General features: G+C 45.0%; 4 protein-coding genes across 4 annotated transcripts; 1 reads left to right on the top strand and 3 right to left on the bottom strand.

Annotated features, from left to right (window-relative positions):
- Positions 1-527: 527 nt before the first annotated feature.
- On the top strand, positions 528-2,356 carry LOC124661902 (soluble inorganic pyrophosphatase 4-like). Its single transcript, XM_047199789.1, has 6 exons — positions 528-641; positions 789-980; positions 1,068-1,307; positions 1,468-1,588; positions 1,837-1,918; positions 2,041-2,356. The coding sequence occupies exons 2-6, from the start codon at positions 819-821 to the stop codon at positions 2,081-2,083; spliced, it is 648 nt and encodes a 215-aa protein (XP_047055745.1). The 5' UTR covers positions 528-641; positions 789-818; the 3' UTR covers positions 2,084-2,356.
- Positions 2,357-11,572: 9,216 nt separating this feature from the next.
- On the bottom strand, positions 11,573-16,116 carry LOC124664696 (50S ribosomal protein L13-like). Its single transcript, XM_047202156.1, has 5 exons — positions 15,876-16,116; positions 14,829-14,900; positions 14,578-14,744; positions 14,383-14,494; positions 11,573-12,275 (listed from the first exon to the last, which is right to left on the bottom strand). The coding sequence occupies exons 1-5, from the start codon at positions 16,077-16,079 to the stop codon at positions 12,063-12,065; spliced, it is 768 nt and encodes a 255-aa protein (XP_047058112.1). The 5' UTR covers positions 16,080-16,116; the 3' UTR covers positions 11,573-12,062.
- Positions 16,117-22,358: 6,242 nt separating this feature from the next.
- LOC124662159 (glycine-rich RNA-binding protein 2, mitochondrial-like) lies at positions 22,359-23,408 on the bottom strand. Its single transcript, XM_047200036.1, has 5 exons — positions 23,402-23,408; positions 23,285-23,344; positions 22,740-22,808; positions 22,532-22,638; positions 22,359-22,406 (listed from the first exon to the last, which is right to left on the bottom strand). Exons 1-5 carry the CDS (start codon positions 23,406-23,408, stop codon positions 22,359-22,361), a joined length of 291 nt encoding a protein of 96 aa, XP_047055992.1.
- A 232-nt stretch (positions 23,409-23,640) lies between these two features.
- LOC124665091 (histone H2A.1) lies at positions 23,641-24,159 on the bottom strand. The gene has a single exon (XM_047202493.1). It carries the CDS (start codon positions 24,136-24,138, stop codon positions 23,707-23,709), a length of 432 nt encoding a protein of 143 aa, XP_047058449.1. The 5' UTR covers positions 24,139-24,159; the 3' UTR covers positions 23,641-23,706.

Raw genomic sequence — 24,159 nt, 5'->3', positions numbered from 1 at the left:
GGCCGAGTCATTGGTATCTCGTGAACACTTTTTTTTGAAACGGGTCTCGTGAACACTTTTTTATGACGAGGCATGGCTGACTTGGTAGACACCGACACCTCGGATCTCGACAAAGCGAAAAAGCTAGCCGAATGTGCATGATCGGTGCTAGGAGAGAGGAGCCTCTTGAGCTTCTGAGAATCCTCGGGTCACTCCCGATGGCAGCAGTCGGCATTCACGTTTCAATTACACGGATCGTGCGACGCGTGCTTAGACACTCGAGACGGTGCTACAACAACAAGATTTACAACGCCACCGACACGCAACACCGTGAAGACGGGAGGACCGATGGATGGTTGAGTGATGTGAAGATCACACAGCCACCAAAGTTTGTTCCAAAAAAAAAGTTACCAAGAGGATAGGAGTTACACGGATGAGGAGTGGCGTTGACGTGGCCTGGCCACCACGGCACGTGGAGGCACGTCACGGCTGAATCACACATTAACAATCGGCGCTGCCCGCCATCACAGGGCCAAGTCAGCAATCAAATCTTCTGCAGCCTATAAGAAGGGAGGCCGTCTCCCCTCTTCTCCACACACAGTTCCAGTCCACCGCCGGCCGTCTCTTCGGTTCAAAGCTCCATCTCCCCTCACCTCCCTCAGGTGCGTTGCGTTGCGTTCGTCTCCGGATTCCATCTGGTTGATCTCCGTTACCATCTAGTACCAGCAAAATTCCATCTTTTCTTTCTTCCGTGAAAGTTCGGTTGTGAATCCAGATCTCAACTTGGTTTCCTCCATCTTCTCCTGCAGATCGATCCGAGCTCGTTCCGAATCTGCGAGATGGCTCCCCCGGCTGAAGCTGCGGCCAACAAGGAGGCGACCCCCAAGAAGACGCCGGCGCTCAACGAGCGGATCCTCTCCTCCATCTCGCGCCGCTCCGTGGCCGCCCACCCGTGGCACGACCTCGAGATCGGGCCCGACGCGCCCACCATCTTCAACTGCGTACGCGCGCCTCCTCCCCTTCCCCCTCCCCCTCCCTCTCCCTCTCCTCCTCTGTTCTAACAATGGCTGTTCTTTATCCATCTGCAGGTGATCGAGATCCCCAAGGGCAGCAAGGTCAAGTACGAGCTGGACAAGAAGACGGGGCTCATCAAGGTCGACCGCGTGCTCTACTCCTCCGTCGTCTACCCGCACAACTACGGCTTCATCCCGCGCACGCTCTGCGACGACAGCGACCCCATCGACGTCCTCGTCATCATGCAGGAGCCCGTCGTGCCCGGCTGCTTCCTCAGGGCAAAGGCAATCGGGCTCATGCCCATGATCGACCAGGTCAGCCGCCTCCTCTGTTTGATCTCTGCGTGCTCATCAGATTTACTCCATCATGGAAGGGAATGGAGGAGGATTCTTTTTTTTTTGACCTGGATGGAGGAGGATTCTGGCAGACGCCTCCTCGTATATGTATTTATGTTGTTTTCTGAAATAAAAACAGGGCGAGGCTGACGACAAGATCATCGCCGTCTGCGCCGACGACCCCGAGTACAGGCACTTCAACGACATCAAGGAGCTCCCCCCTCACCGCCTTGCCGAGATCAGGCGCTTCTTCGAGGACTGTATCCTTGTTACTGTTAATGACTTTATCTTCTGCTCGCTAACATTTAGACATTTTCTACACACACAGTATGATTCGAGTCCCTGACTGAAACTTCTGACAGAGTAGCACTACCTGTAGATCTGGCAACAAATAGCTAGCTGGAAAAAATATTCAGATTTCTGACCAATCTTCATGTCTACTGCGAATCAGTGCTTCTATGATCTTCATTTCTTTGGTTGAATGTGAGTCCTTAATTGAGAAATTCAGACAAGAAGAATGAGAACAAGGAGGTGGCCGTCAATGACTTCCTGCCTTCCGAAGACGCCTATGAGGCCATCCAGCATTCCATGTCAGTTCTCCTTCCTTCCTCAACTACATACGGTTATTCCAGATTCATTTCCAGAACATGAGCAATTAGCAGACTATTTGAGTGGTATGAATTTGCTAATGCTGCTACATTCTCATTTTCAGGGATCTGTATGCCACCTACATCTGCGAGGGCCTGAGACGGTAGGAGGGTCTTTCTATGCTGCCTGATGATCTCAGCTGGTGCCTTGCCTGCCTGCTGGAGGATGTTGACGAAAAGTTGATGTGGAGATGTTACCTTGTCATATAAACATACATTCTTATTTTGTGTTACCTATATATATACACTAGTAGTATATGAGCTTGCCTTGAATTAAGGCAGTAGGCCAGATCAACAAGACATTTTTCTTCCAGCTACCATGTGTAATATGATTTCCTGGCCGATCGCCTGAATATGAGATGTTGGTATATTTTTTTCCCCCACTGTGAATCTCTTGCTGAATTGTTTTGTTGGTTAAGCCGGTAAATATTGTCACTCGACTATAAAAATAGGATTTCCTTATGTTACCTGAGAAGGTAAGAATGTGCTTTTTTTTTAGTGGAGGTAAGAATGTGCTGGGTGTCTTTCCCTCTTTCCGGCTGCAAGTGCAGACCAACTCACCAGCAACGCGTGTATGCTCTAGAATTAGTGGCAATATGAAAGCTGGTTTAGTTGTTCGTTTACATAGAATAATTCTTGCATTTCTGTAAGCAAGCACGTTGTTGCTGAGTTCTTGGCAACATTTTTGTTAGTTCTACTAACAGGGTGCGGAAAGTAATAATCTATACCTGTTCCTTTCCGGTGGACAGCAATTGCATACATTACAAAACCGATATAGTTGTGACTATTTCCAGGATCAAGGCATCTTGGTGAGCAGGACGAGGCTGATGACAATATCATCGCCGCCTGCACCATCGACACCGAGTACAAGCATAGAGGAGGTCCCTCCTCCAGGCCTCGCACATGTCAGGCGCTTCTATGATGACTACATCCTTCTTGTTATTACTGAATTTCTTCTGCTCACTAACATTCACTATAAACTGTCAGTATAGTGATCCGAGGCTCTGAATGAAACTTCTGACAGAGTGGAGTGTCAGCTACCTCCCCATTGCCCATCTTTGAGCATTTTGAGATGCTTAGCAATCACAGCTCATCTCCACATATAAAGCGTACCAATCGAATCGAATGGTAGGCAGCATATGCCACATGTAATTAACTAATATTTCGTTCCTTTTTAGTAGGTTCTAATTAAGCCTGCCATCGGAACCGACAGCGTCAATGCATCATCGTCGCTTACCTTACCTCGTAACAGAGACAACTCTTGCTCTCTCTCCCAGGACCTACCAAACCTCTGGTTGATCGTTATGCACACGACAAGAGTGATATTGGGGATGGAACCTTTCTTCGGACCACATGCATTCTGGATCTCTATCTTCCATGCCCAAGATTTAAAAAAGAAAAGAAGGTTAGGCGAAAAAGGTTACACGTTTGTACATGCACATTAGTAGTGTGCGATGGACAGAATAAAACTGGATATTTCGATCCAAAGGTTAGCCCCAAAACGGCATTTCTTTCTGAGACGTTAACAAGACTCAAATGGAGAAATGCACAATCTATAGCCAGCAAAGCCTCAGTCATACAACTTTGATACAATGATTCAGGGAATCAGCTTATATCTTCACGAGGACAAAATTACCAACAGAAAACAGAAATTCTGACCATCACCATGGATGGCCACCGTTTATTTCTACAGAAAGTAGCTCAGACAACGATATCAATTCCTCTCTGAGGGGCGCAATTTTTTTAGATAAAAGACATCATAATGCCCGACTTTAAATTAATAAAGCCCTTAGGTTCACACAGAGTTTAATACACGCTGCGATACATTATAACACCGATATGTATCTATATATCTTCTCATGTGTGCTTGTGCAGCTTGTGATTGCCCCCACCATCAGGGTCGTTACAGGCATCAGTCAACATCATAACACCACCAGGTGCAGCAGCAAAGATTACATCAACAGCAGCACGAAAGTTACAGAGATCGTTCAGAAATGCATCAGGAGGTTTCGCAGCCACGCAAATCAACAGCAGCACGAAAGGTACATTCTCATTTTCAGGGATCTCTACGCTACCTACATCTGTGAGGGCCTGAGACCGTAGGAGGATCTCTCTATGCTGCCTGATGATCTCAGCCGGTGCCTTGCCCACCTGCTGGAGGATGTTGACGAAAAGTTGATGTGGAGATGTTACCTTGTCATATAAACATACATTCTTATTTTGTGTTCCCTATATATATACACTAGTGGGATATGAGCTTGCCTTGAAGGCTTGAATTAATGCAGTAGGCCAGATCAAGAAGACATTTTTCTTCCAGCTACCTTGTGTAATATGATGTCCTGGCCGATCGGCTGAATATGAGATGTTGGTATATTTTTTCCCAATCTGAATCTACTGCTGAATCGTTGTGTTGGTTTAGCCGGTAAATGTTGTCACTCAGCTGCAAGTTTTTTTTTTTTTTTTTTTTTGAGAACTTTGGAAGGGGTTTCCCCCTACCTAAAATTTATTAAAAAGAGGAGCTAAGGCAGCTCAAAGTTGTACATGCAAGAGATTACAGGGAGGGAGAACATCTAGAGAAAAAGCAAAATCACACAGAGAAGGGAAATTATATAGCCCAATCTGCTAGCCAATGTTGGATAGAAGCTTTCTCCTCATGTTTGGCTCTAAGAGCCCAAAGCTTGCAGGTGTCCATGCACTGCTTGGCAACTATGTGAACTGGGGTTTCAACATCATCAAAAACTTTCCTGTTTCTTGCCAACCAAGTGGTCCACAAAGCAGCTGTAATGACTAAACTCCAGGCATTCTTCTTCTGAGCCGGGCAGCTCTCCCTAGCGGTGTCAAAGATATCTGTAAGATTCTCGCAGCTGGTTAAATTAATCCCTAAGAGCGCAAGGATTTGAATTGTTCTACCACAATTTAGAGCAAAATGTTCAGTAGTCTCCCTTTCCTTGCAGCCAAAGGGACATCTCTCGTCCTCCACAATATTCTGACGGAGTAAAACAGCTCTCACTTTGATCCTTCCTTTGATCAGTAGCCAGGCAAAAACTTTACCTTTTTTAGGTGCTGCACATCTCCATATAGATTCTGCACCTTCTTGCCTGATACCGCCCCAGTTCATGATGTTGTATAGGTTTCTAACAGAAAAAGAGTCTGTTTTGTCTAAACGCCAGCCCCTCTTATCGCCTTGTAAGTTTTGCAAATTACATGTGCCCAAGAACCGAAACAGAGCTTCCTTTTCTTGATCGGCCCGGTCTGAGGTGATGTGGTTAAAAGGGATAGTCCAAACTCCGTCCCTCCAACAGTCCGCAACTGAGATATTTGGCCTAGTGGTGTGTGAAAACAAAGCTGGAAAAAGGAAGCAAAGAGGACCATCGGTCGTCCATTTATCTTTCCATAAAGAGGTAGTAATCCCATCACCCAGCTGAACACATGTAGCATTTCTGTAGGTGTCAATCAACCCCCACAGTTGTTTCCACGCTCTGGTTTGGGTGGTTGGCCTGTCTCCAAAATCCTTTCCCTGCAGGTGTGTAGCCACCACCCATCTGGCCCAAGGCGAGTTGGGCTGAGTTACAATACGGTGGACGAATTTTGTCAACAAACAATCATTTTGAATTCGCAAGTTCTTGATACCCAACCCACCTTCTTCAAAGCTTCTGCAAACATAGTCCCAAGCAACAAGACAGTCGCTACCATTCACAGAGTTTTTCCCTTTCCAAAAGAAAGCTCTCATCAATCTTTCAAGCTCATCAATTACCCACTGCGGTAATTTGATACACGACATGAGATAGGCTGGCAGGGCTGACAGAACAGATTTTGTCAAAGTGAGTCTCCCACCACGTGTAATGAAATGAAGTGAGAAGCCAATTCTGTTTTCAATAGCCGATATATATGGTAGAAAAACCTCTTTTGGGAGCTTAGAGTCAGAGAGTGGAAGCCCCAAGTATACCTGTGGGAAAGAGGCCACATCACAGTTTAGAGCATTAGCAATCTCCTCACTTTCATGCACTGTAAGATTAATTGGTACAAAGGTTGATTTACTGAAGTTTATTTTTAGTCCAGTAGTGCTTGCAAAGTCATCTAGGATTTGCTTCAAGATTTTTGCCTGCTCCACTTCTCCTTGTATGACGATCAAAGTATCATCAGCATATTGTAAAACTGGGCAGGGCTGGTCTTCTAACACCGGGTGTCGAAGAGATCCATTAGCTGCAGATTTCTTTATAGCTTGTTGGAGAACATCAACCACCACAATGAAGAGAAGAGGCGATAAAGGATCTCCTTGCCGCAACCCCCTTTTAATATTGATCCAGTTACCTGGAATCCCATTAAGTAAAACTGCTGTTTTAGCCGATGTAAGAAGCTCCTTCATCCACAAGATCCATTTGCTATCAAAACCTCTAATATGCATGATTGCAAATAAAGCATCCCAAGAAACCGTGTCGAAAGCTTTACTGAAATCCAGCTTGAGAATCATAGCTTTCTTCTTCCTTTTTTTGCAAGTCTGAACTAAATCCATTGCATACATAAAGTTGTCTGCAATGCATCTTGTCTTGACAAATCCAGTTTGGTCCTCATCCACAAGGAGTTTGATCAAAGATTGCAGCCGTGCCGCTAAGATTTTGGTGATCCATTTAACTGTGCAATTAAGGAGAGAAATGGGCCTGTAATTGCTCGGAGAGCTATCATTTTCCTTTTTCCGAAGCAGTATCATATATGATCTGTTAAGTCCTTCCAGTTTAGCATCACCCCGGAAGAATTGATCAAAGAATTTCAGAATATCTTCTTTGATAAGAAGCCAAAAATCTTGATAGAATCCAGACCCAAAACCATCCGGTCCAGGGCTTTTGTCCCTAGGAATATCTCTAATAGCTCTCAAGATTTCTTGTTCACTGAAGGGAATTGTCAGCTGTGCTAAGTTAACAATGTGGGGGTACAACCCCTGGATATCAATGTGTGGAGTAGTCCTTACTTCCGTTCCCATGATGTTTCTGAAATAATCAGTCATGATTTTTTGCTTAGCCTCATGAGTGTACTGCGGATGTCCATCAAGCTGAATCACTTTGATCTGATTAGCTCTCAGCCTTGCCGACGCTCTGGCATGGTAAAATCTAGTATCTTCATCCCCAAGGACACACCAGTTAACTTTTCCTCGTTGCCTGGCTGCCACTGCAATGGAGTGAATCAAGGTTTCAATTTTCTGCTTGACCATTTCTCTGAAGAAACACTCAAGCTTTGTCAGTGGGCGTCCTTCCTCAAGCCAATCTAAAAAGGCCAGGGTCAATTTATTTGTCTCCAACATATCTCTATCAGCTTGAAATTTTTTTCTCCACGTCCCAATATTTTTCCTCAACAGTTTCAGGTTACGGCAAAAACATTTTGCTGTGTCCCTGTAGGAGGGGAAGTGACTCCAACCTTCGGCAACCAACTCGGTGAAGCCAGTTCTGAACTTCCAATTATTTTCATAACGAAAAATCTTGGACTTTGGAATAGTAGTAGATGCAAGTTAAAAATAAGATTTCTTATGTTACCAAAGAAGGTAAGAATGTGTTGAGTGCCTTTCCCTCTTTCTGGTTGCAAGTCCAAACCAGCTCACCAGCAACGCGCATATGCTCTAGAAATAGTGGCAATATGAAAGCTGGTAGTTATTGTGTGATAGAATAATTCTTGCATTTCTGTAAGCAAGCACGTTGTCGCTGAGTTCTTCTTGGCAACATTTTTGCTAGTTGCTGACCAGCAGGGCACGAAAAATATAATCTAATTAAACATATATGCAAAGCAATATAAAAAATAAATTATCCAAAAAACAAGGGATCTATATCTATGTGAAATATCAGATGACTAATACAGTGAAATATCTGATGAAATCATTCTGTGGTCACAGAGATAAGCTGTCAAAAAGGATGAACTATTATGGCATGGATAATTGTAAGAAGCTTCCTAAAATTTTGTTAGACAATACCTGTTGCATTTCATTACGATTTTTACATTCACCCTACAGTTTATAAAGTTGCATTCTAATTTAGGAAGCATTGCACTGAAACTTGGAAAAGACACATGACATGTCATCGTCAAAACAGTTTATTCGAATCAGGATGACATTCTAGATGAGCAGTGTGTATAAATTGAACATGTGGAGTAATCGTGCTGCACTAGTTTTAGTAAGAGCATCTCCAGTCGCGTCCCCCAAACCGTCCCCCAAAGCGATTTGGGGCGCGCCGGACAAAAAAAGCGTTCCAGCCGCGTCCCCCAAAGCCCTTTTTTGTCCGGCGCGGCCCGATACGGTGTCCGGCGCCCGAGCCCGTCCCCGTCCCACAGGGGACGCTCCGGGGACGCCGGACACAACGAAAGCGAGGCCAACCGACGCGGGCCCGACGCGTCGGCGGCACGGTTAATTTTAACCTAACCGTCGCCTACCTCGCGACGGAAGTTATTCGCGCGCAGTGACACACGGCGGCATCTTTGCCTTAATGGCGACGGAGGGGCAGGCGAGACGTCTCGTCGGTCGCTGCGCGGCCTCCACGCGTCGCCGGCGTTCGCACGCCACCGCCCGTTCCCGCGCGATCTTCCCGCCTCTTCTCGTCTCGTTCCCGCGCTTTCTTCCCGACGCCGGCGTCTATAAAAGGTCTCCCGGCTCATCAATGGTAGCCACCACACCCCGCCGGCAACAAACACAGCCCTCGTCGCTCCACAGCCGTCTCCTCCATCACCGGTGGCAATGGCGAACCGCCCCGGCGATGGCCACTTCCCTCCACCGCCGTCTCCTCCATTGACGAGCCGGCTGCGGCGTGCGGCACTCGAGGAGGCACTCGAGGAGGAGGCCCGCCGGCGGCGTGAGGCGCAGCGAGCGGCGGATCTTGCGGCGTTCTCCGCCCCGCCTCCGCCGCCGAGGAGGCCGCGGCGGCAGCAGCGTGGCAGGAGCGGCGAGTGCGACACCGTTGCGGCGTTCGACGCCTCGACGGGACAAGAGGCGCGACGGCGCCGGTACCGGGAGGAGATGGAGCAGCGATGGGCTGACGACCGCCGGCGCCGGCGCGATGAGCGGCGGCGCTGTTCCGTGAACGGCGTGACTCGATCGAGCGCCGGCGGCGTGAGTCGATCGAGCTCCGGCAGCAGGGCGACGGCGGAGGAGCGTCGACGGCGGGAGTCGGCGCTACGGCGCTATGGGGGAGGCGGGCGGAGCAGTTGGCGGCGGCCGACGGGTATGCGGCGGCGATGATGGAGGCGCCAACCGAAGTGGAGGAGGAGGCGCCAATGGAGGAGGAGGCCGAGGCGGAGGAGACCGAGGTGGAGGACGACGACGACGACGACGACGAGTTCGGACCGGTCCGACGACGACGCCCCGCACCCGGACGAGACGGCCGATCAGCAACGCGCCCTCGTCGAGTCCTTCGAGTCGGAGAAGAAGCTCCGGGACGACGCCCGTGCCCGCGAAGAGGCGGAGATTCGTCGCGCCATCGAGCTCTCCCTCCCGCCGGCCCGGCGGGGAGGGCGGAGGAGGACTATCGGCGGGAGCGGCACCGTCCGGCCACCGCCGAACGCAAGGAGAGGAGGCGCGCGCAGGAGGAGCTGCGGCGTAGGGAGGCGACGACGGGCGGGGCCGTCGAACGCGCCGGGCGGTCAGTAGCCTAGGTTTAGATGAAATCTAGCCGTTTTCATTCAAACTTTGTAATATATAATCAAAATTGAATGAAAACCTTTATTTTCCTGCACAAATATTCATTTGGGGCCGGCGTTTGGGGGACGCGGCTGGGGAGCGACGTCCCCCAAACGCGGCACGAGCAAAACACGTCCCCCAAACGCTCAATCCGGCGCGGTTTGGGGGACGGTTTGGGGGACGCGACTGGAGATGCTCTAACTTCTCAAGGGGTGAAAGGAGGAGCAACAAAGAGGACAGAGAGAAAAGACAGATGAGAATCATCAGCATCCATTAGTATTCCTGCCGTGTAATGCACTGTTCATCAAGCTGATCAGCTTATCTTGGAAACCCCGTGGAAAACAGAAATATGCGTCAGTTGCTTGAGCTAGGATCAGAAGTGAGTCAACTTAGCCATGTTCATTTCTGCAGAAAATATCTCAGACGTCGATACCGTTCCTTTCTGTTGGACAGCAATTGCATACATTATAACACCGATATAGTTGTGACTTTTTCCAGGATCAAGGTATCTTTGTGAGCAAGGCGAGGACGACAACAATGTCATAGCCATCTGCATCGACGACACCGAGTACAGGCACTTGAACGACATAAAGGAGCTCCCTCCTCGCCGCTCTCAGAGATCAGGCATTTCTATGATGACTATTCTTCTTGATACTACTGAATTCCTTTTGCTCACTAACTCTCACACATTCACTATAAAATGTCAGTATAGTGATCCGAGGCTCTGAATGAAACTTATGGCAGAGTCTCATTGCCCATCTTTGAGCATTTTGTTGCCTAACCAAATGCAAACTCTTATTAATGGATTTCTTCTGCTCACTGACTTTCACGATTATAGCCAGTGAATATAATTCGAGGCCCTGTCCGAGACTTCAGACAGAGTAGTGACTGCAGATCTCGCAGGAGGCAGCTAGCTGAATATTGGCTCAGTTCTGAACAGGTAGCATTTGTACTGGTAAGTGCTACTTCACATATTCAATTCTTTGGTTGAATGTGCTTCTTCAATAAGGGAAATGGGAATTCAGACAAGAAGAAGGAGAACAAGAACAAGGAGGTAATTGTGAACAAATCCCTTCCCTCGGAAAATGCTTATGAGGCCGTCCAGCATTCCATGCCAGCTTTCTTCCACAACCATGATTCAGGATCTATGGTGATATGCACATCCCCAAAATCCAGCCATCTGAAACTCTGGCTGTACACACGCACACCACGCCACCGACAGTTCAGTCCAAGTAGCATTTGCTTGCCCCGGTGAACATTCAACGGGCCACTAATGTAAGACTAATTGCAAGCCCTACCATGGAATTCCTTTTTTCTACTCGAAAGATATTACTCCCTCCGACCCTAAATACTTGTTGCATGTTCAATGAATCTTGATGAACTTTAGCCCACATACGATTGACTTGGCAACACGTGGCAACCGCTTACAGACTCAACCATGGCATATCGGATCTTCCATTCCTTCCACGTTCCACCTTGCCTTTCTCTTTTTATTTTCTTTTGTTTTCGGCGATCGAGATGCTTAGCTTAGCAATCACATCTCATCTCCTCATATAAAGCCTACCAATCGAATCGAATGGTAGGCAGAATATGCCGCATGTAATAAGTTAACTAATATGTAATTCGTTCCTTTTTTAGTAGGTGCTAATTAAGCCTGCCATCGCAACCAACAGCACTAATGCATCATCATCGCTTAGTGATATTGGGGATGGAACCTTTCTTTTCTGCATCCCTATCTTCGATGCCCAAGATTAAGAAGAAAAGGTTTAGGCGAAAAAGGTTACACGTTTGTACATGCACATTAGTGATGTGCAATGGACAGAATGAAGCTGGCTATTTCTGAGACGTTAACAACACGTAGCTCATGCCAAGAAAAGCACAATCTCCATAAGGTATAATAAAGCCTACTCGGTTAACAGAGCTAGTCTGAAATTTGAAACTTCAAATGGAGAAACGCTGATACAATCTATAGCCAGCAAAGCCTCAGTTCTACAACTTTGATGCAATGATTTAGCGAATCAGCTAATACATCTTCAAAAGGACAAAACAACCAACAGACAACAGAAATATATGTATGTCAGCTGCTTGGACTGGGATCAAATTCTAACTATCACCATAGACAGCCACCGTTTATTTCTACAGAAAAGTAGCTCGGACAACAATATCAAATCCTCTCTGATGGGCACAATTGCATACATTATATCACCGATATGTATATATCTATCTTCTCATTTGTGCTTGAGCTTGTGATTGCGCCCGCCATCAGGGTGGCCGCAGGAATCAGTCGACATCATAAAACACCATCAGGTGCAGCAGCAAAGATTACATCAACAGCAGCACGAAAGGTACAGAGATTGTTCAGAAATGCATGAGGTTTCACAGGCACGCAAATCATCCGTCTCCCAAGTCCACACACGCACAAACACCAGAAGGTGCCTATGCGGCGACCTTGGCCTTGGCTCCTGCCTCGGCTTTGCCTTGCGCCTTTGCGTCTCTGTCCTGCTCTTTCTTCTGCGCCCGCACCAATGCACGTCGTGCCCGGGGACGCATCTCCCGTACTTTGCGTGGCGGCATCACGAAAGACTCGATAGGCCTGTCGTGGAACGGGTGCTCGCCTTCAGCGAATATCCTCAGCTTGCGATCCCTAAACTGGAGAATCATCAAAATACTGGATGTTAGCCAAGGATACCGTCACAAATTAACTGGTGTTAAATGGCAAGCTTGAAAAGGCAAAATAAGGGGAAGAATATGCCTTTCAAACAAAGTGCTTGATTCTACTGGAGTTGGTAAGGGAAAATCAACTTCCTTTCTCAGATAGTACGAAACAGCAAATTTCAGAAACATGTAACAAGCATAGACCATGGCCTTTCAGCAATTAATTGTGCATGAAACACTAGCCATGTGTACTAAACAAAAGAAAAGATGGATGGGATATTTATGGTATGAAAACTTGCAGCAAGAAGTTGAACAAAACATAAGTTGCATGGTACATATGACCAAACTTCTCTGGTTGGTTTTGCTTATATAGACTGCCACCTCGTGACTCAAGGAATAATAATAACAATAACAACAATAATATTAGCACTATCACCAGCTAACTGGTACATGACAAAGTGTTCGGTCAGGTTCATGTGGAAGATACACAGTGGTTGTGTTAGCAGGAGGTCCTATGCAATTACAAGTGGTCGGGTCTTTTTGTAAATAGGCGTAAAGGGAAGGTTTGGGGAAATTGTATCTGCAAAGGTTGCTCTGTTGACTTTTAGCAGTACCATTCCGAGGATCCTAACAAAGTGGCAAAGCTACTGAGCAGTACCATTCAGATAGTACAAAACAACAATTTCAAAAAAAAAACATGTAACAAGGATAGACCAAGCCTATCAGCATCAGAATGTGCATGAAATACTAGTCTATAGGCTGGTAGCTCACGACTTTGGAATAATAATCAGAAGATTAGCACTATCACAAGCTAATTTGTGAATGACAAAGTGTTCAGTCAATCTTCTGAACCAGAGGCAATGGTTCCCTTGTCCGGTTTATGTGGAAGATACACATGACTAAACTTCTCTGTTGGATTTTGCTTATATAGGCTGGTACCTCACGACTTGAGGAATAATAATCAGAAGATTAGCAATACCAGCAGCCAAAATTTGTGAATGACAAAGGGTTCAGTCAATCTTCTGAACCAGAGGCAATGGTTCCCTTATCAGGTTTGTGTGGAAGGTACACAAGTGGCTGTGTTTGCAGGAGATCCTATGCAATTAGGAGGGGTGGTTTTTCTGTAAACAAGTGGAAAGGATGGTTTTGGGAAAATCGTATCCGCAAAAGCTGCTCTGTGACTTTGAGTGGTACCATTCAGAGGATCCTAACTAAGTGATAAAGCTACTGAACAAATTAAAAAAAAAAATGTAACAAGGATAGACCAAGCCTATCAGCATCAGAATGTGCATGAAATACCAGCCATGTGTATGTGTACTAAACAAAGAGAAAGGGGGATGGGACATTATGGTATGGAATACTTGCAGCAAGAACTTTAAAAAAACATAAGTTGCATAGTACATATGACTAAACTTCTCTGTTGGATTTTTCTTATATAGGCTGGTACCTCACGACTTAGGAATAAATAATCAGAAGATTAGCACTATCACCAGCTAATTTGTGAATGAAGTGTTCAGTCAATGTTCTGAACCAGAGGCAATGGTTCCCTTGTCAGATTTGTGTGGAAGATACACATGACTAAACTTCTCTGTTGGATTTTGCTTATATAGGCTGGTACCTCACGACTTGAGGAATAATAATCAGAAGAGTAGCACTACCACCAGCTAATTTGTGAATGACAAAGTGTTCAGTCAATCTTCTGAACCAGAGGCAATGGTTCCCTTGTCAGGTTTGTGTGGAAGATACGCAGTGGTTGTGTTTGCAGGAGATCCTATGCAATTAGAAGGGGTGGTTTTTTTTGTAAACAAGTGGAAAGGGATGGTTTTGGGAAAATCGTATCTGCAAAAAGCTGCTCTATGACTTCGAGTGGTACCATTTGGAGGATCCTAACTAAGTGACAAAGCTACTGAGTAACTATCCGTGCCAAAGATATAGCCATATAGGGTCATTGTTATTACGAGCCTCAACGCGAATATACATACAGTAATCTAAATTACAAAACATGCAGGTAACACATGAAGCTACTATCAAGTCTTCAACCAGAAAAGGAATGAAACTATGGCCAATCCTAGAAACAAACAGAAAATGAAGTTTCACTTACATCACGCAACCGATTGCGGGGAAGCATGCGCATAACAGCTTTGCGGATCACTTCAGTTGGGTCTTTTGCCATCTGGTCCTTGAGCCTTCTTTCCTTCAGATGCCCAATGTACCTATTGGAAAAATGCACATAACAGAAGAATATTAACAGTCATACCATACAAGGTTTCCAGCAGTATTCGCTAGAATTACTAACCCTGTGTGCCAGTAGTAAATTTTATCAGTCATCTTCCTTCCTGTAACACTGATATCTTTTGCATTGACTACAATGCACATGTCTCCATTTTCCACATGAGGTGCGTAGGTTGGCTTGTCCTTTCCCTGAAGCACAGTGGCTATTTGGGATGCCAACCGTCCAAGCACCTGGCACATACGCAAAGTAGCTTATGCATAACCATTTACTAAGAGTACAGATCCTCACAGGTGAACAAGCAAAAGAATCCTGACCTGGCCCTTTGCGTCAAACACACGCCATCGCAGCCCGTCTAAATCAATTCTTCTCAAACCAGCGAGCGCTTTCTGTACAGTACAAAAAAGAAATAAGTGTCAGCGTCAAAGAGCTAGACTGCCAAACTAATCCAAACATTGGTACCGTGGGTTTATAAATTACATTTATGTAAATCCAAATTACAAATAGATACAGGTTTCTTTCCTTTTTCGGGAAGAATCAAATAGATACAGGTTCTTCCACACGATCAATATGGTCATGGAAAACAGACACCTAGTCAAAAATTACACAAACAGCTAGTTATAGAAACATAATAATCAGGAATAACAACTTCATTTTTTGAACTGTTCCATTATCATTTTACTAAGATCCAGTGGCACAGTGAGTGCGCTACCAGCAATAACAAAAATGGTGTTACAGAAAATTTTCTGCAGATTCAGTGGTGGTGTCAGGTGCGAGTGCACTAACAGCAAGCATAAAAGTCATGTTACTAAATATGTTATGCGCATTCACTAATCAATCAGTGGTGGATTGAGTACACTAGTAGGTAACAGTAATCACAGCAAAAAAAAATGTAGCAAAGGCAAGTCAATATTCGGAAATCAAACTGTTGTCGCCAATGCCCCATTTCACCCTCAGTGTGCCACGGATCATAATTGATTCGCACGAATCTAGGATTTTACAAACCGAGAATGCAATGGTACGAAGCTAGGAGGTGGTAATGCACCTATGTTGTTCGTACCTGCACCTACTGAACCAACATAACAGTATGCACAATCAACCAAGACAATCAGCAATAATTCAGTACTATTCCAGAGAAAGAAATCAGCAATTATTTTACAGCCCAAACGATCCAAAGCCAGCTAGCGGAATCTACCAAGTAGGCGGCTCAGCCTACCCGTCTGCAAAATGGGGATCACCGCCGCCGTCGAGCTAGGACTCGCCAGGCTTGAGCGCGGGGGCGAAATGCGGATCGCGTGGCTTCCGTGAACCTCCCCCTTTGGTGCTATTATTACCACGACGGAGAGAGAGAGGGGTGATCTCACCTTGAGGTTTCCGGTGAAGGCAGGCGGCGGCGAGGACGAGGAGGGCACGGCATCCGGGGCCGGCGAGGAAGAGGAGGAGAGGAAACGGGGGAGGAGGCGTAAGGGTTGGGGTGAGGCCTGGGCCAAGGTTCGAAGTGGATTTGACGAAGAACAAGGGATGGGCGAGTGGAGGTGGAGGAGATCACGAGCTCTCGAGCGCCACATCGTCGTCGGCGGCGGCGGCGGCGGCGAGGAGCGGTGGTGGTCGTTCTGTCTGGAGCCGAGGGAGAGAGAAGGCTTCGCACTAGGGTTTATTATTAGGGCCTTGATTTGGCTATTGGGCCGTGGGGGCTATTGGGCCGGTAGCACCGAGCTCGAAAGTTCCTTTTTTTTCAACAGCAGGAGCTAGACAATTCCTTATTTATCTTCAGTGAGACCATTCAAGAAAGACCAATAGCAGCAGAGCCAATCAAGTCATGTGAGATCAAGGCAAGCATGACATGTTGAGAAGAAAAATATGGTGCATCCTGAAAGACGCCGCCTACCAAGTAATTGTTGAGCCAACCATCTGCAAAATTTAGCATAAAAAGTGGATATCCTGTACTGTATATTTCTCAGTTTTCAAATTATATCATGTAAGCTAAGTGGAAGTATCTGTTATTGACTGCTCCTTCCTCTTTTTAGAATGAATACTTAATTAGCTTCTCTACTGAAAGTTGATGGAACTACAGAAGCATCATGAAACTACTAACTTGGGACTCCAGCTTACCAATGAAGGCTATTGCCGAACCTAGCTTGAGAGGTAGGCGAACCGTGTCGTCAGTTGTCTATCCACACAACTGTGGATTTATTCTTAGCGCCTTGCCTTGTCTGATGACTTCCCCCATACGCGAGCTCTACTCAAGTACATTTAACAGTTACTTCCACTTAGCTAGTGTCTGCCATAAGCAAGTTCATTTCAATCCCATGTAACCCAGAGCCCGTTAGAGAATCAAGCTTATCTAGTGTCTGCCATAAGCAAATTCATTTGAATCCCATGTAACCCGTGTGTGAAACAGTTGCCTTTTTGCAACAATGTTGCGTGACAGATGGAGCGCAGGATCCTCTAGGCAAAGTTTTCATGCCTTATGATGCATCGAGTATGGTTCCTACTCAGGGTGTCAGGTGTCTGTCTTCTTGCAGTTTATTCAGAGTGAAGAGAATAGAGACTTGGTATGCTCTGGTTATACAGTGTGATTGCATTGAAGGATTGTTTGCAAGGAGCTCGTCCCCGTCACTTGGCTGAAATCGGTCGAGGACTGTATACTGCTGTCAGTGTCTTCTGCTTAATAGCATTCATGCAGAGTCTGAAGGTTTCCGTTGCCCATGTCTAAGTATTTAACTGACCAGTTACCCTGATGTACATTTTTTCCGACAACTTTGAGATTTGGACTGGTTTATAGATTACAAGATTTATAGGAAATAAGAGGTATGATCTGCAATTTCATATAGACACACCTAGTAAGTAGTAACTCTAGCCACCAGTAGTTAATTTCAGAGCTTTGACCAGTAAGCATGTGTATTGGTGAGTGCCAATCAGCCTCCATACGTAAAATTTCTGCTTGCTGTAGCATACATAATTCGTTGATGGGCACTGCTTAGATATATTTGTCAAAAATAAACTCTAATTCATAGACTCGTTATCAATCTGAATAATCAAATAGCTATGTATGACACACTTTGCTGCAGCATACAATTCACTTGTGGGTGGATAGCCGTTTAAAAAAGGGACTTGGTGTCATACTGAAGGTTTTAAGATCAGGGCATCAATTTGTTCCCAAACCAGGTCAAAACAAAACGTTCCCGACCCAGAACTAACATTGACCTATAATTAAAAAAAACTTTGCTAATAATCTCATGCCGTAATGGAAGAAAATTAGCTGAGCAATCATGTGTCCTCTGGTTTTTTCAGTTATCGACAATCGGGATGCTGCAGGCATTGCCAAGCTAAAAAAAATCAGGCTATTTGCTGAAGCAATAAGTATAAGATTGTACTTGGAGTATGTATTGTGGTCATGAAAATGCAATAAATCCAGAATACGTGCTTACGCTTCATTAACAATCTCTGAATGCAAGAAATGATATCGGAGAAAGACGATGCTCATCTCAACAGCTCTGACCAGTTAGCATGTGTACTGGAGAGTGACACTATCTTAGATTCAATGCTTTTCCTTAATTGGGGATATCAGACAATAAGGATGAAGAACAAGGAGGACTCTGACTTCCTGCTAAAAGTACCACTTATGAGGCCATTCAGCATTCCATGCCAGTTTGATTTTGAACAGTTCTGACTTCAAGTAATATACATTTTTTAGACAGGAAATCATTATTTTACAGGAGTCTTTATGCTACTTACATGTAGAGGGCTTCAGCAGGTAGAATGCTGCCTGGCGAATACTGATACGGTGCCTTACACTTACTTGATGGTGTCAATGAAAAATCGGACAAATTACATTATAAGGATATACATTCAGGTTCCTGCTCTGTGTTACTCCTATACTAGCCGAGCTACAGCTCATATATAAATTATAAATCCTATACTAGCTGAGCTACAGCCCAAACTAAGCTCAAATTTACTACTGCCGGCTTAATTAATTTGTCAAAAATAAGCTCAGATTTACAAAGCCAGATGCACTCTGAATAGATACAATAGGCGACATTTTCTGAAGATATTTTCCAGGAACTTCATACCATATTCAAGTTCTAAGATCAGGGCATGAATGTTTAAACATCACAGGTTAAACATACATAATACATACATGATTTAATATCACAGATTCTAAACACAAGAAACGATATTGAATAACCAGCTTACTCATGTCATCATCATCAGCAGCAGCAAGCACCTGGAACAATTATCATGCAGAAAAAACGTGTTAGCAGAAGGATAAAAACTGTGTCGCGTGCTGCATTATTATATCATGCAGGAACTTGCTTTTTGTGACATGTTGAGATGTATGAAGCACACTATTACCTCATGGCTCATCTTCTCCAATGCTGCAGCAGCTTCAACTTCCGAGGAGACTTGACTAAATCTTATCCCATGGATTTCCCTGTCACGTGATGGCATATAACTTTCATTGTCACACACAACCATTGGTTAAAAGGACTATGATCGACCACCGGAAATATTCAGAACGGATGGGTCAGTACCTTCTATAACATTGTCGTGCTGACAGAATGCATCCTTGAGGGCAATTTCATTGGTGTCATAGGACAGACCTGCAACTCAACTTTCAGCAGGGCAATTTCATTCATTGGTGCCATGGCACAAATAGCAGGGCATCAGGAAATCTTAAACTACATCAATGTTCACAATCTAGCATGAAATTCATCTTCCTAGGTAGGTTCGCAAATTACAGAAAAGAGGTTTGGTTCCAATTATAAAACAGACTGAAAACACAAACTGAACAGCAGGAGTATACAGACCTGCAACTCAAGTAAGTGGAACAAATACTAGGGTGTCAACAGCCTTAACCATCATGTGACAGGGAAATCCATGGGGAAAGGTTCACAATCTAGCATAACAATGGAATGTTCCTTCCGCAAAGAGTTTGAGAGTGTACATCACCTCTTTTTTGATTGCATAGTTGCTAGGCAAGTGTGGGCTTTGGTTGATAGTGTGTTTAAACATAAGGTAGAAAAGTAACTTAGATATAGCTAGTAGATGGCTCTGTAATAAAAAGTTCTTACAATTCAATTTCATCTCTCCTGCTATTTTGTGGGGGATTTGGAATTCTAGGAATAGTTTAGTTTTCAACATACTTACTTGGTTGGATTTGAAGCAGGTGTGGAGAGTGATTCTTTCCTATCTGAGAAATTGGAAAGTTCCTTTCAAGGATCAGTCGTGGAGGGAAGTGGACTCCTTCATGGAGCTCCTGTCGAGCAAGATCAAAGCACCGCTGGAACTGGCACCGAGCTGAAGTGTACCAACTTCGAGTGGATCTCCTCCTGGGCTCCTGCCTCCAAGCTTGCTCATGGAGGGAGGGCTTCGCTGGCATACCTGAAGGAACATCCAGAGGAGGATGCCTCGGTGCATGTCGTGTTGTAAGATGCCTCAGTTCCAGCAGGCTGGTGTGTAATAGGGATAGATCCTACATGTTGCTTTTGTTCCGTAGAGGTGGTGGTTTGGGGGTTTTAGCTGATGAAAACTTTAGTTCTTGGCGTGCTTTTGCTGGCGCTGGGCTGCAGCTGGTTCAGTTTGCCCTGGGGGGTGGTGATGAGTAGGTTTAAACTTGTGGTTCGTTTTGGATTCAAAAGCAGTGGCTTTTGGAAGCGTGGGTGTAAGTCTGTTTTCTGTTTGGGTGAACACTGGTTTCGTTTATGCTATATGAATGGAACCGGGGAGGATGTCTCCCTGAGAATCTAAAAAAAAAATCTAGCATAACAACTCTGCGTTGTAGTGGATACATTTTAGCTGACCAATCAAAGGTTCTTCTGTTTTGTTCAGTTATCGTCAATCAGGTGCTACAGCCATTGCCAAGCTAAAAACGCTGAAAACTACTCTATTGGTGAAGCGATAAGTATAAGACTGGACTTAACTATGTACTGTGATCATGCAAATGCAAGAAATCCGGAGTACATGCTTAACGCTTCATTTAACAATCAGATTGAACACAAGAAATGATATCGAAGAAAGACCATACTCATCTCAGCAGTTCTTACAGTCAAAAAATGTCAACACTTCTGACCAGTTAGCATGTGTGTCGGAGAGTGGCACAAAAAAAGTAAGAAAAAAATATGATTAAGTGATTTATAGTAGAGGCATATCCTAAATGTGTCTGATAGACTCAATTTTTTCATGAAAATAAAGATATTCAATTTGATTTGACTGGACTTAAGACTTTTTTATGTTTTCTGAGAAAGAAAGTGAATGTCTAGAAATGCATCTAATCTAAGAGTTCATAAGGTACCATTACTATCTTAGATTGAGTGGTCTTCTTTAATTGCCTGGAAGTACTACTTATGAGGGCATTAAGCATTCCATGTCATTTTGATTTTCAGCTATTCTAACTATGCATTGTGACTACCTGCAGTCAAAGGTTTTACAGAAATCTTTTTGCTGCTCCCTTGTGTTAGCGATTGGCTGGTTCAGTTAAATATGAAACGATTCATAATAAGTTAAAAAAAAAGATTCATAATATATTTTTCCCCTAGTGAATCTCTACTGAAACATGTATTCTTGAAGAAATGAACTCTCCTGTCGGTAAAACTGCCCAAATTAAGCTCAATTTACCACTGGCTGCTAAATTAATTTATCAAAAATAAGCTCTAATTCACAGAGCCAGCGGCACTCCAAATAATTGCAGTATGACATGCATGTTGCAGCATATACATAATACACTACTTGATGGACAGGTATTCATAATATATCCAAATCTCCAACATTATCATCTTCATCAGCATCTATCATTGGCAGCTTGTACCTGTATAGGAGAATCAAAAGACCATTGGTATCATAAAAATGTGAGCTGAAAACACCAGTTCATAACAGCTGTGTAAATATGCACATAACCATTCAAGCTCAATTACACGAGAAGGCTCGCAGTAACAGATACTAGTAAAGCATATTAGTGACTCATACTGTTCATTCTCTATATAGGTGGCACGCTCAAATCAAGCTCTGCCACTGAAATGTTCATAGGCAACAGTAGCAGCAAGCGAGCTAAGTTGTGCGGTCGAGGAAAGTATAACTGTTGGGTGAAAATTAAGGTGCATACTGAAGGACCCCCCAAGTACATAATTGTTGGTTCCTCAAAAAGAATGGTTGCTGCAGCCACCCATTTGCGAAATGTGGCATAAACAGGTGGTTACTTGCCTTAGTTTTCAGATTTTATCATGCCAGTGCTTAGTGGAAATGTCTATTATGTACTGTTCCTTTGCCCCTCTTTTTAGAATGAATGGTTTTACAGCCCAGCTACGCTTTGCTGAAAGGCATCAGGAGCATCATGAAACTACTAACTGGTGACTCCAATAGTCCAGTTTACCACGAAGGTATGCACTTTAACTATAACTATTGGACAAATTACAATATAAGGCAGAAGGGAAAATTATTGAGCTACAGGCCTACAGCTCCTTGAAGGCAGAAGGCCAAATAAAGAAAGCCTCCTTGGGTTACATGATTGCTGGGTTAAATATGAGATGATTCATAATATAATTTTCCCTTGTGTATCTCTAGTGAATCATGTGTGCTTGAAGAAATGCAACTCTCATTGGTAAAACTACCCAAATTAAGCTCAATTAACTAGTGCCTGCTAAATAAATTTGCCAAAAGAAAGCTCAAGTTTATAGAGCCAGTGGCACTCTGAATAGTTACAGTAATCCAGGCTTGCTGTAAACATGCATAAAACACTTCTGGATGGACAGATATCTTCTCTGGGACCAATTGTTCAACACTCTCGATTTAGGATCGCAGAGACGACATCTAGTAGACATCTTACTCATGTCGACAGCAGTAGTAGCAGATTATCTGTGGTTTGTATAGTCAACTCTTATATTCCTACCATCAAGCACCTGAAAATCAAAAATGTATCATGTAGGAAAGCTGTGCCAGCAAAAGGATGAAAACTGCGGTGGGCACTGCATATTATCCTGCAGGAACTTGACAAGTGACAACAGATGTATAGAGAGCAGTCTACCTCATCACTCATCTTCTCCAAGGCTGCGGCTGCTTCAGTTTCCGAAGAGAACTTGACGAAGCCGTACCCTTTTGATTTCCCCGTCGCAAGATGGCATATTACTTTCACTGTGACACACACACATCAGTCGGAAGACAGTTCCTAATCAACAAAAATCACAGAACGGCCATCAAAAAGATTAAAGAACGGGCATATAGATTACTCCTACCTTCGATAATCTCACCGTGCTGAGAGAAGGCATCCTTGAGAGCGGTTTCGTTGGTGTCATATGACAGACCTGCAACGGAAGTTCCAGTGAAACAGATAAACAAGGCACCAAAAACATCCTTGAATGAACCACATGGATGTTTGCTGTGAAACCAGAATGACTCCCACAGATTCTTCCTAACATTTAAAATCAGTTAGAGTTGGATGCAATATTTGCACAAATTTTGGCAGAGTAATGTGCTGCGCTTGCAATGAGCGAGCAGGATGGTTCAGAATGTAGCATGAAACCCATGTTTCTAACAAGCTGACAGGAATGCAGTAAGATTCAATACGATCTGGCATGAAACCGTATGAATGCTCATAATCTGGAACGATTCATACAGATTCTTCCGAACATTTACATTCGGTCAGAATAGGAGGCAATCAGCAAGCAAAGTCTGCTCGCAAATCTACCATATCTGAAGTGGGAGCACACCAGATCTAAAACAGAGAAGGGAATCGTGCCCAAACAAAGGACAAATTGAAAAGACGGCAAAAGGATCGTACCTCCGACAAACAATTTGGAACAAGAGGAAAAACCGGAGCTCCGATTCAGCAGCTTCCCGACTGGAATCGGCGCATGGGTCGGCCACTTTGCTAACCTAACTGGGGGCCCCACCTAACTGAGCATCGCCCGCTAACCCTAGAAATAATAATCCCCAAATCAACCACGCCCAGATTAGAACATACCAACAACTTCCCGCTGATAAACATAAGCGCGATATTTGGAATGCAAACGGGAAATTGACAGTTTTTGAAAGGGTAACGAGATCCAATTTTCATCTTCGATTAGCAAGAACTCAACGACAACCAGATGTTGTCTTGTGAACCAGCAAATACATACACAGGACTCTCTAACCCCGAAACACATTCCCACATCTCTGAAACCACGACACTTGAACTAGGACATCCTCTATGCAGAACACGGTCTACTCTGCGGTCTTCTTGGGGGTCTTGGCGGCGGTCTTCTTCTTGGGCGACTTCTCCGCCTTCTCGGCCTTCTCGGCGGCCTTCTTGGGGAGCAGCACGGACTGGATGTTGGGGAGGACGCCGCCGTGGGCGATGGTGACCCCGGCGAGCAGCTTGCCGAGCTCCTGGTCGTTGCGGATGGCCAGCAGCAGGTGGCGCGGCACGATGCGGGACTTCTTGTTGTCCTTGGCGGCGTTGCCCGCGAGCTCCAGGACCTCGGCGGCGAGGTACTCGAGGACGGCGGCGAGGTAGACGGGGGCGCCGGAGCCGACGCGCTGCGCGTAGCGGCCCTTCTTGAGGAAGCGCCCGATGCGGCCGACCGGGAACTGCAGCCCGGCCTTGACGGACCGGGTCACCGCCTTCTTCCTGTCGCCGCCCTTCCTCCCGGCCATCTTGGTTGCTTCTCCGGCGAG

This window comes from Lolium rigidum, chromosome 6 (genome assembly GCF_022539505.1).
Source record: "Lolium rigidum isolate FL_2022 chromosome 6, APGP_CSIRO_Lrig_0.1, whole genome shotgun sequence".
Lineage (NCBI taxonomy): Eukaryota > Viridiplantae > Streptophyta > Magnoliopsida > Poales > Poaceae > Lolium > Lolium rigidum.
Note: the sequence above shows the minus strand (reverse complement) of the source record. Positions and strands in the feature narration are given on the sequence as shown.